Raw genomic sequence first — 12,383 nt, forward strand, 5'->3', positions numbered from 1 at the left:
GAATAATACCGTCCCGCGGGTTACGCGCGGACGTTGTGCCGGAAAACAAGGCGCTCGTCTGCGTAAGAGGAGCGACCTCTACGAGCGGGCTCAATCCCATAGTACTTCCCCGTGACATGCTAGGCACTCGTCTGTGTAAGAGGTGCGACCCCTACGAGTAGGCGGATCAAACCAGCAGTCCCTACCCTTAGAGTTCCAATGGTAAAGTGATCACTTACTCGAATCTGGTGCACTAACATCGAAAACCATAGATAACCGCTTGCATTGTTCATCATGAAACATAATTTAAACACATAATCGCTTGCATAGCTTGTAAGTATACCATGATAAAACATTATTTCAGTACGTGTCCCTCGCCCCGAAAACAGTTTAAAAATAGTGAAAACAGTGAAAATGGGGGCTGTGAGACTCACCTGTGGTTCTTGTTAAGGGATTAATCGAGATTCGGGTTTTCTTGGTGTTGGCCTCGGAATTGAAGGTCTAGAATACGATTAAATAACAAGTATATATATTAAGATCAAGAAATAGGAGAATATAAGAGTTGGAAAGTAGATCTCAGGGTTATAATCTCGGCTTACCTAGTAACAGGAACGGAATTGAAAATCAAACGGATGCTTGGACGATGATTAGTGCAATTTGCAGTTTTAAGAGAGAAGTTTGAAGTGTGTTTGGGTGATAATTTGGGTTACGTATTTATAGGCAAGATTTAGGGAACACAATCCCTTGCTTTAGGGGATTGTAATCTTTTCATATCTTGGTGTAATGATGATAAAGTATGGAAATTATTATTATTTATTTAAAAGTGGAGGAGTGGATAAAAGATTCTGATTTGATTTGGACAGGACATGCAGGTCTGTGGTTGGTGAGAGTAGGGTGGCTGACAGTTGACTTTTCATGTTACAGTATGCTTTTTCAGGTGCTTTTGTCAGTGTACAGTTAAAAAGTAGAAATCTCTGAAACACGCAACTGTTTCCTTTTAGGGCGGGAATAATCCCCTTATATCTGGAGGTTAGGCTAAGTGTTCTGCGCGTATAGCTTTGTGCGCATAGCTTTCTGCGTGAAGGACGTTTCTTTGCTGCGGGTAGGTACGTAACCTTCTCGCAGTCAGGGACATTGAGTTTCATTTGTAGATTCTCCAGGTGGTCTTGGTATTTCAACATAGTGATCAGTTATGTTGAAGTCAATTCCATCTTGAAGCTTCAGACAAACTAACTCTCAATATTCCCGCCATGCGGGGAGGTTAGTTCTCCTTCCGCACGCGCATAAACGATTTAGGATGCACCCGCCTTAGCATCATGCGGGACGGTCAACCCATCAGACAACATAAAGTTAAGTTACATGAAAACATAAAGCCAAAACATTCGCGCATGGCGCACATAACATATGCCACGCTGGTTCTTTCATCGCGCGCTCGCGCAGGGCGTACATAACAATTGCCCGCGCTGATTCTAACATAGCGCGCTCGCGCAGGGCGCACATAACGTGCCCCGCGCTGACTCTAACATAGCGCGCTCGCGCAGGGCGCACATAACGTGCCCCGCGCTGACTCTAACATAGCGCGCTCGCGCAGGGCGCACATAACGTGCCCGCGCTGATTCTAATTTAGCGCGCATAATATTCACAATCACCTAATTATTAGGTTGATTACTTAGTTTATAGGGTTGGGAGATTACCGGGTGTCACATTTTCCCCCTGTTAAGAGAATTTCGTCCCGAAATTTAGGAGACGTCGCTGGCAGAAGCCATGCTCTGGAAGAGGTGTGGGTATTTCTAGCGTATTTGATCTTCTCTTTCCCAAGTGAATTCAGGCCCACGCCTTGAGTTCCATTGAACCTTTACTAACTTGATTCTGCTTCTGCGTAACTTTTGTTCTTTCCAATCGGTTACTGCTATAGGTTCTTCTACGAAGTGCAGTTGTTTGTCGATGTGAATCTCTTCCAACGGTAAAATCAACGTTTCGTCAGATAAACACTTTTTGAGGTTGGACACATGAAACGTATCATGAACTCCACTGAGTTCGGCGGGTAAACGGAGTTTATAAGCAACCGGACCGATCCTTTCCAGGATCTCAAATGGTCCAATGTAGCGCGGATTCAACTTTCCTCGCTTGCCGAAACGGGGGACTCCTTTCCATGGAGAGACTTTCAAAAGTACTTTATCCCCTACTTGAAACTCCAACGGTTTCCTTCGCACATCTGCGTAGCTCTTCTGTCTGTCGCGCGCTGTCTTAAGGCGATCCCGTATCTGAAAAATCTTGTCTGTTGTTTCTTGGATCAATTCTGGACCAGTCATTTGCTTGTCACCCACGTCAGCCCAGCACAGTGGGGATCTACACTTGCGCCCATACAAAGCTTCAAACGGCGCAGCCTTGAGGCTTGTGTGATAACTGTTGTTGTAAGAAAATTCAACCAATGGGAGATGAGTATCCCAGCTACCTCCGAAATCGATTGCGCATGCGCGCAGCATATCTTCCAATGTCTGGATTGTTCGCTCGCTTTGTCCATCCGTTTGGGGATGATATGCCGTACTCATGTCAAGACGAGTACCTAAAGCCCCTTGTAACGATCTCCAAAACCTTGAGGTGAACCGACTATCTCTATCAGAAATGATGGACACTGGGACTCCATGTTTTGAAACTACTTCTCGAATATACAATCGGGCTAACTTTTCCATCTTATCGGTTTCCTTGATCGGCAGGAAGTGCGCTGACTTAGTTAGCCGATCTACAATAACCCAGATCGTGTCGTAACCCCCAGGTGTCCTTGGCAGTTTGGTGATGAAGTCCATAGAGATTTGTTCCCACTTCCACATGGGAATTTCTGGCTGCTGAAGTAACCCCGACGGCTTCTGGTATTCAGCCTTTACCTTCGAACACGTCAGGCACTTACTGACATACGTCGCGATGGCGCCTTTAAGATTGGGCCACCAATACAGCACTTTAACATCTTGGTACATCTTGTCTGCGCCAGGATGTACGGAATACCGCGTCTTGTGAGCTTCGTTTAATACTTGCTCGCGCAATCCTCCCTTGAGAGGGACCCATATGCGGTTAGCAAAATATCGAGTGTCGTTTTCCTTGATCTCCAAATTCTTAATCATACCCCCAAGGGATTCATTTTTAACAAACTCTGGTTTCAAGGCTTTTTGCTGAGCGTCTCTGATGCGGGTAGAGAGATCTGCGCGAATGGTCAACCTTAGAGCCTTGACTTGTAGCGTTTTTATTCGCTCCTTCCTACTTAGCGCGTCTGCTACCACGTTCGCCTTTCCAGGGTGGTACTTAATTTCACAATCATAATCATTCAACAACTCCACCCATCTTCGTTGCCTCATGTTTAAATCCTTTTGATCAAATATATGTTGAAGGCTCTTGTGATCCGTAAAGATTATACACTTTGTACCATAGAGGTAATGGCGCCAAATCTTTAACGCGAAGACAACCGCTCCAAGTTCTAGATCATGCGTTGTGTAGTTCTTTTCATTGGCCTTGAGTTGGCGCGAGGCATACGCTATGACTTTGTCTCGCTGCATAAGGACACATCCGAGTCCCTGATGTGAAGCGTCGCAGTAAACGACGATGTCATCCGTCCCCTCGGGCAGAGACAAAATTGGCGCACTACATAACTTCTGTTTCAACATTTGAAATGCCGCTTCCTGATTTTCGCCCCAAACAAACTTCTTGTCTTTCTGAGTTAGCGCGGTCAGAGGTAGAGCTATCTTGGAGAAGTTCTCAATGAAGCGTCGATAGTAGCCAGCTAGTCCTAGGAATTGCCTCACCTCAGTTGGGGTTTTTGGCGCTTCCCAGTTTTCGATGGCCTTGACTTTGGAAGGATCAACGTGTATTCCTTTCTCGTTTACAACGTGACCGAGAAAGTGAACTTCTCTAAGCCAAAACTCACACTTGGAAAACTTCGCGTACAACTTTTCCTTCCTCAACAATTCCAAAATCAATCTCAGGTGTCGCTCATGCTCGGCCTTGGTCCGAGAGTAAATCAGAATGTCATCTATAAATACAATCACAAACTTATCCAAGTATGGTTTGCACACGCGGTTCATCAGATCCATAAATACAGCCGGCGCATTAGTTAGCCCGAAAGGCATCACTAAGAACTCATAATGGCCGTATCTAGTTCGGAAGGCTGTTTTCGGCACATCTTCCTCATGGACCCTAAGTTGGTGGTATCCTGACCGTAGATCTATCTTCGAATAATAACTGGATCCCTGCAACTGGTCAAATAAGTCGTCAATCCTCGGTAAGGGGTACCGATTCTTGACTGTCAGCTTGTTCAGCTCCCTGTAGTCAATACACATCCGGAAGGAACCACCCTTCTTCTTTACAAACAGTACTGGAGCTCCCCAAGGTGAGAAGCTTGGGCGTATGAAACCCTTATCCAATAGTTCCTGTAGCTGATTGGATAGCTCTTGCATCTCAGATGGAGCTAATCGATAAGGCGCTCGAGCTACTGGCGCAGCTCCTGGGACTAAATCAATACGAAATTCGACTTGTCGCGACGGCGGTAATCCGGGCAAATCTTTAGGAAAAACTTCTGGAAATTCGCGCACTACAGGTAAGTCTTCAATTCTTCGCTCATCTCCTTCCTTCTCTACTACATGCGCCAGGAAGGCGTAGCACCCTTTCCTTAGGCACTTGCGCGCCTTTAGGCACGAAATCAGTTTCGTCGCAACTCCCCTTCTTTCCCCTTGAATCACCAAGGTTTCTTCGTTCAACAGTGGGATCCGAACCTGCTTCTCATGGCAAATAACCTCCGCGTGGTTCTCGACTAACCAATCCATACCTACCACAATGTCAAAACTTCCCAAGTCTATTGGCAACAAGTTAATATTGAACCCGTGACCTCCCATGACTATTACACATTGTTCAGTTCTTTCGTTCGCGCATAACTGCCTACCATTGGCTAGTTCTATAGTATAAGGTGTGTCTAGCCTACTGGTTGCTAAGCTTAGGGAGTCTTTAAACTCAGCGGATATAAAACTTAGGTCAGCGCCAGTATCAAATAAGACAGATGCAAAATGGCCGTTCAGTAAAAACGTACCGGTTACCACATTCGGCTCTTCTTTTGCTTCGCCTGCGCCGATCACAAAAGCTCTCCCGCGAGCCTGGTTTCCCTTTTGTGGGCAATCCCGACTGAAATGCCCTGGTTTCCCGCATGCGTAGCAGTTGTCACTGGCTCCAGCTTCCTTAGCACGGCAATTCACCGTCTTGTGCCCTGGCCTGTTACATTTGGCGCACATGACGCTCGCGCATTCACCCTCATGGTGAAACTTGCATTTGTTGCACCATGGGTAAGGCCCGCTGTATCCTTTCCTTGATGGCTCCGCGGCTTGGATCGCGTAAACCCTTGCGCTTTCCTGCTTCTTAACCGGTGGCTGCTTGGAGTCGGACCCTCGGTGGTGAGAGTTCCATTTCCTCTTGGAGTCAGAGGTTCGCTGCTCGTTTCCACGCGTAGTCAACATACCCGCACGGACCGTATCCCTTGTAAGGGTGATGGCCCGCGCTACCGCCTCATCAAAGGTTGGGGGCGCCGCGGCGTTGAGCGGAACCCTAACAACAGGAGGTAACCCAAAGATATACCTCTCGATCTTCTTTTCCTCCGTGTTTGCCATGTCTGGCACCAACTGGCAAAGCTCGTTGAACCGGTTGTTGTAGGCGTCGATATCCGTTCCTAACATGGTGTGGTTCCAGAATTCCTGTTGCAGACTCTGAATTTCTGCGCGAGAGCAGAACTTTCTCATCAACATTTCCTTCAGTTCCTCCCAGGTCTTGTGAAGAGCAACTTCTCGCCCCAAAGTCTTCACTTGAAGCTTCCACCAAGACGAAGCTGCTTCTTGGAACATGCAGGTCGCGTAAAGGACCTTCTGGTTCTCACTACATCTGCTAATGGAGAGAACTGTCTCCATCTTGTCAATCCAGTTGTAGAGCCCAATGGCCCCTTCGGTACCCTTGAATGGCCAAGGCCTACAGGCCATAAATGTCTTATAGGAGCACCCTTTGTCCAAGGCTCCTGATTCGGGTTCTGGGGTCTCGTTCTCCTGACGACCTTGACTAGATTCGGCCTTGCTGGCCTCATGTGTCGCGATCGCCTGCACGATTATTTCCGCGAGTTCCTCGGGTGTCATGGTAATTCCCTTGGCTCTTGTTGGAGGCATTCTCGTTCTTAAAAAAGAGAAAATATAACAAACTTAGCGCATGTACCATGAGCACATAGTGTTTTTATCCTTAATGTTCACTAGACATTGTGTGACCCGTGTTCCTAAGTGTGTGTGGTTTTTCTTTTGAAAATACTTTCCTTGAAAAATACTTCATGCGATTCCCCGACGGTTATAGTCTAGGTTAAAACTTCTTTTCCTAGTTCGCTATAACCAGTGCTCTGATACCAATCTGTAACACCCGGCCCTGAACGGCGGAAACAGCCGGGCGCGCGCGAGTGGGGATTGATAATTAAGCATGGGCCATTGCAAACATTCAAAGTAAGATTTTCATTGCGCATGAAAAGTTTAATACAAATACATTACATTGTTTAAATATTACATAAAAACATCCAAGTATAAAAACTGTTAAAGGTTTCCACGCCATATCCCCTTTGCGTGGCGGGAACAACCGCGCGCATCGAAGGGATAGAACTAAAATCTTCCAAAAAGCTAGTTTTAGATGTTCAGCGTGAGGTGCTCTAAGTGTGACTCCATGCGCTACCTAGTTATCTCCTGAAAGACACGTAAAACATTTGAATCAGTATAAACTGAGTGAGTTCACAAGTTTTAGTAACTTGATAAATCGTATTGCATCATAGTCTTGATAAAAATCATTCTAAAACATAATTCTGATAGCATCATTGAAACACATGCTTAGTAAAACATAGTTCTGATAACGTTTCCTTTGATAAATCCGTCCCGCGGGTTACGCGCGAACATTTCTGAGTACCGTGCTCGTCTGTGTAAGTGGCGCTGCCACTACGAGCGAATAATACCGTCCCGCGGGTTACGCGCGGACATTTCTGAGAACCGTGCTCGTCTGTGTAAGTGGCGCTGCCACTACGAGCGAATAATACCGTCCCGCGGGTTACGCGCGGACGTTGTGCCGGAAAACAAGGCGCTCGTCTGCGTAAGAGGAGCGACCTCTACGAGCGGGCTCAATCCCATAGTACTGCCCCGTGACATGCTAGGCACTCGTCTGTGTAAGAGGTGCGACCCCTACGAGTAGGCGGATCAAACCAGCAGTCCCTACCCTTAGAGTTCCAATGGTAAAGTGATCACTTACTCGAATCTGGTGCACTAACATCGAAAACCATAGATAACCGCTTGCATTGTTCATCATGAAACATAATTTAAACACATAATCGCTTGCATAGCTTGTAATTATACCATGATAAAACATTATTTCAGTACGTGTCCCTCGCCCCGAAAACAGTTTAAAAATAGTGAAAACAGTGAAAATGGGGGCTGTGAGACTCACCTGTGGTTCTTGTTAAGGGATTAATCGAGATTCGGGTTTTCTTGGTGTTGGCCTCGGAATTGAAGGTCTAGAATACGATTAAATAACAAGTATATATATTAAGATCAAGAAATAGGAGAATATAAGGGTTGGAAAGTAGATCTCAGGGTTATAATCTCGGCTTACCTAGTAACAGGAACGGAATTGAAAATCAAACGGATGCTTGGACGATGATTAGTGCAATTTGCAGTTTTAAGAGAGAAGTTTGAAGTGTGTTTGGGTGATAATTTGGGTTACGTATTTATAGGCAAGATTTAGGGAACACAATCCCTTGCTTTAGGGGATTGTAATCTTTTCATATCTTGGTGTAATGATGATAAAGTATGGAAATTATTATTATTTATTTAAAAGTGAAGGAGTGGATAAAAGATTCTGATTTGATTTGGACAGGACATGCAGGTCTGTGGTTGGTGAGAGTAGGGTGGCTGACAGTTGACTTTTCATGTTACAGTATGCTTTTTCAGGTGCTTTTGTCAGTGTACAGTTAAAAAGTAGAAATCTCTGAAACACGCAACTGTTTCCTTTTAGGGCGGGAATAATCCCCTTATATCTGGAGGTTAGGCTAAGTGTTCTGCGCGTATAGCTTTGTGCGCATAGCTTTCTGCGTGAAGGACGTTTCTTTGCTGCGGGTAGGTACGTAACCTTCTCGCAGTCAGGGACATTGAGTTTCATTTGTAGATTCTCCGGGTGGTCTTGGTATTTCAACATAGTGATCAGTTATGTTGAAGTCAATTCCATCTTGAAGCTTCAGACAAACTAACTCTCAATGTTCCCGCCATGCGGGGAGGTTAGTTCTCCTTCCGCACGCGCATAAACGATTTAGGATGCACCCGCCTTAGCATCATGCGGGACGGTCAACCCATCAGACAACATAAAGTTAAGTTACATGAAAACATAAAGCCAAAACATTCGCGCATGGCGCACATAACATATGCCCACGCTGGTTCTTTCATCGCGCGCTCTCGCAGGGCGTACATAACAATTGCCCGCGCTGATTCTAACATAGCGCGCTCGCGCAGGGTGCACATAACGTGCCCCGCGCTGACTCTAACATAGCGCGCTCGCGCAGGGCGCACATAACGTGCCCCGCGCTGACTCTAACATAGCGCGCTCGCGCAGGGCGCACATAACGTGCCCGCGCTGATTCTAATTTAGCGCGCATAATATTCACAATCACCTAATTATTAGGTTGATTACTTAGTTTATAGGGTTGGGAGATTACCGGGTGTCACAGTTAAAGCCGGGGACAAAGGATTTCCAAACTACACCTGGAAGTCGTTAATTGTGTCGAATACGCACATTAACTAGTTGTTTAAGTAATTATAAACAAACTCAGCCCCGTGTGGATAAAATTTAGTGTAATTACATCCAAAAAGTCCACACGAAACTATATGGGTTGAATGGGTTGGCAATTCACTTGTACAACGCACATACTACCAATTAAACAAGAATTTGCGTTCTACTGAACCGTTTGAGCAATCACCAACCAATTCAACCCCGTTGACTTAAAAATTAACCTTTTCACAGACCGTATATCATATCAAGGCTAAACAATATGAATTGGTTGTTAATCCCCTCAAACAATGCACGAAACGCAACAATCAACAACCTAAACAACTGAAATCGTAGTTTTCAATATATCAACAATTGACCCATCAAACTAACTTCATTGCTCATGATATTATAGTATGATATAATTAGCATACCTAAAGGTGATGGGGCAAAAAATTCAAATGATTCAGTCCTGAAAGAACCTCAATTGGACAGCCACCGGTAATGTCCTAAACCGAGAGATAATGGCCAATAAGCGAGTAAATACGACGAATTAAGTTGAAAAAGATCTGCGTTGATGTAATACTAACCATGAATTAGAGTATGGCAACTTGGAATGGCTGGAGAAAAAAATCGGTGGCTTGTGGCTGCTCTCTCTTAGCCGATCGCAACCAGCAACAAGGGGGGGGGGGGGCTAGGTTTAATCTTTGGCCATTTTACAAAATGAGCCCCTATGCTTGCAAAATGTGATTCCTTGAGCCATAATTTGGATGATATAACTTTAAAGAATGACCGGGAGGTCCCTTAAGATGCCAGATCGGGTCCCGGTTAATATACAAACTCTACAAGGCTTAAACCCTTATTAACGATATTACCGGGTGTCATAAGTCCACCCCCCTTACAGTGGGATTCTTCTCTAAATACCGTTGTAACAGGAACAACTGCGAGTAGAGCTTCATCATATCGCCCTCAGACTCCCAAGTAGCCTTGGAACCCTTCCGGTGCCTCCATTGCACCTTCACCTGCTTACCCACCTTATTCCTTACGTTTTTTTTGACGGTCAAGAATGGCGATAGGCTCCTCAACATAATTCAACTTACTGTCGAGCTCAATGTTACGAAGAGGCACATGGGCGTCCTCGTCTGCCAAACATTTCTTTAGATGCGACACATGGAATGTAGGACGAATCCCAGCAAGCTCGTCAGGCAAATCCAGTCTATAAGCTACCTCCCCAACACGGGACAAGATACGGAACGGACCTATGAATATCGGACTAAGTTTCCCCTGCTTACGAAAACGAATGATGCCCTTCCAAGGAGAAACCTTTAACATAACCCGATCAACGGCCTCGAACATAAGAGGCCTTCGCCTTTTATCCGCAAAGGACTTTTTCCTATCCTGAGCGGCCTTCATAAAAGCCTTAATCTTATCAAGTTTTTCAGTCGTAGCCTAAACCACCTCCAAACTACCTAATTGTTTCTGACCAATGGAGCCCCAACAGACAGGATTCCTACACCTACGCCGTATAACATCTCAAAAGGTGGCAACCCAATAGTGTCGTGATAACTGTCGTTGTAAGAAAATTCGACCAACGACAAATGATGATCCTGACTACCACCAAAGTCGATAACACAAGCCCGCAACATATCCTCGATAGTTTTTATGGTCCTCTCGGATTGACCATCCGTCTACAGGTGATAAGCAGTACTAATGAGGAGTTTGATACCCATCTGCTTATGTAACTTTTCCCAAAACTTGGAGGTAAAACGTGTGTCCCTATCGGAAACAATAGACACAGAAACCCCGTGCCTAGAAACAATCTAACGAATAAACAGATCGGCCAACTGCTCGGAATTATAAGTTTCTCGAATCGGCAATAAATGAGTGCTCTTAGTAAATCTGTACACAATTACCCAAATGGTGTCGTAATTACTCCTAGGAGTGCGAGGAAGTTTAGTTACAAAATCCATCGTAAGATGCTCCCATTTCCACTCGGGTATTTTCAAGGGTTGAAGTCTCCCGAAAGGCTTTTGGTGCTCAGCCTTAACCTGCAAACAAGTCAAACATTTACTCACATATTGAGTTACCTCATACTTCATCGCATGCCACCAGTAATTCTTCTTGAGATCTTGGTACATCTTAGTTGCGCCCGAATGAATGGAGTAGCACGACTTACGGGCTTCGTCCAAAATTTTAATCCTGAATCCCCTCATACCTGGGTACCCATAAATGACCATCTTTATACTTCACTCTGTCACCGACGTCTTCCAACAACTTTTCTTGTCCCCATATACGTTCTGACATAATCCATTCCACCTGTAAAGCCTCATTTTGAACGTTGGCTATCTGTTTCAAAATATTGGGTTTGAGAATAAGCTGATAGGATTTCACACGAATGGATTTCGGCCTCTCCTTCCGGCTCAATGCGTCGGCCACTATGTTAGCCTTACCAGGATGGTACATAATCACAAGATCATAATCCTTAATCAATTCCAACCACCGATGCTGCCGCATATTCAGTTCCTTTTGTTCGAAGAAATACTTTAAGGGGGTGTTTGGTACAGAGAATGGAAAAGGAGAGAAAATAGAAATGGAAATGGAATTGTAGAAAAAGAGAATTGGTATGGAGAATGAGAATCATTTCTCTTGTTTGGTACACGAGAAAATAAACAGAGAACTCTACCATACCCAACCCCACCTCCACCCAACCTGACACCACTCACCACCGTAGCCCCACCACCACATCCCCACCACCACCAGCACCACCACCACAGCACCACCACCATAGCCCCACCACCTCCAGCCCCACCACCACTGCCCCACATCACCAGCACCACCACCACAGCCCTTTCTTTAACCACAACCCACCACCACCGGCTGCCGCCACCAAATCCCCTTCTTCAACCACAGTACACAAGAAATTAAAAAGATTCAAATTTTTGGAACATAAGATATAGAAAAAGGAGGCTCAGATCTGTCATCACTGCCTCTTTGGAGATTTTGTGGTGGTGGTTGTGGTGGCGATGATGATGATGATAATCAGAAGCCACCTGCGACCACCGCCGATTTCCACCACCACTGTCACCCACCTGCGACCACAATCACCCGACCATCTGAAAACCCTAACCTACCACGAACCACCACTTGAAACCCTAATCTCTGTTCACCCGTACCACCTGCAACCTACAACCGGTTACCATCTCTGTGTTCACCACTGCGAACGGCGGAGACGGGGTGGTGGTTGCAGACTTGGAGACGAGGTGGCGGTTGCAGACTTGGAGACGAGGTGGCGGCCGGAGACGGGGTGGTGGCCGGAGACGAGGTGGTGGTCGGAGACGAGGTGGTGGCCGGAGACGAGGTGGTGACATGCTATGAGGAGGCTGCTGAGAAATGGATTTCTCTTTGTTTTAAAGAGAAATGGAATTCTCTAGTTTTAGAGAAATAGAAAGAGAAATAGAAATGAAAAGTGGAAAACAAACAAAAGAAATATTTCTAATTCCATTTCTACCCAATCAAATCCCTCTACCAAACACCCCCTAAGCTCTTATGATCAGTGTAAATGACACAAGGGATACCATACAGATAATGTCTCCACAACTTAAGCG

At 45.5% G+C, this 12,383-nt stretch overlaps 1 protein-coding gene across 1 annotated transcript; it reads right to left on the reverse strand.

Annotated features, from left to right (window-relative positions):
• Positions 1-9,813: 9,813 nt before the first annotated feature.
• Positions 9,814-11,015, reverse strand: LOC143553415 (uncharacterized). The gene is made up of 3 exons (XM_077043416.1): positions 10,866-11,015; positions 10,692-10,820; positions 9,814-10,227 (listed from the first exon to the last, which is right to left on the reverse strand). Exons 1-3 carry the CDS (start codon positions 11,013-11,015, stop codon positions 9,814-9,816), a joined length of 693 nt encoding a protein of 230 aa, XP_076899531.1.
• Between the last annotated feature and the right edge of the window lie 1,368 nt (positions 11,016-12,383).

Source organism: Bidens hawaiensis, unplaced genomic scaffold (assembly GCF_021521415.1).
Source record: "Bidens hawaiensis isolate Kalapana, Puna unplaced genomic scaffold, B.hawaiensis_p1.1 tig00017234_1, whole genome shotgun sequence".
NCBI lineage: Eukaryota > Viridiplantae > Streptophyta > Magnoliopsida > Asterales > Asteraceae > Bidens > Bidens hawaiensis.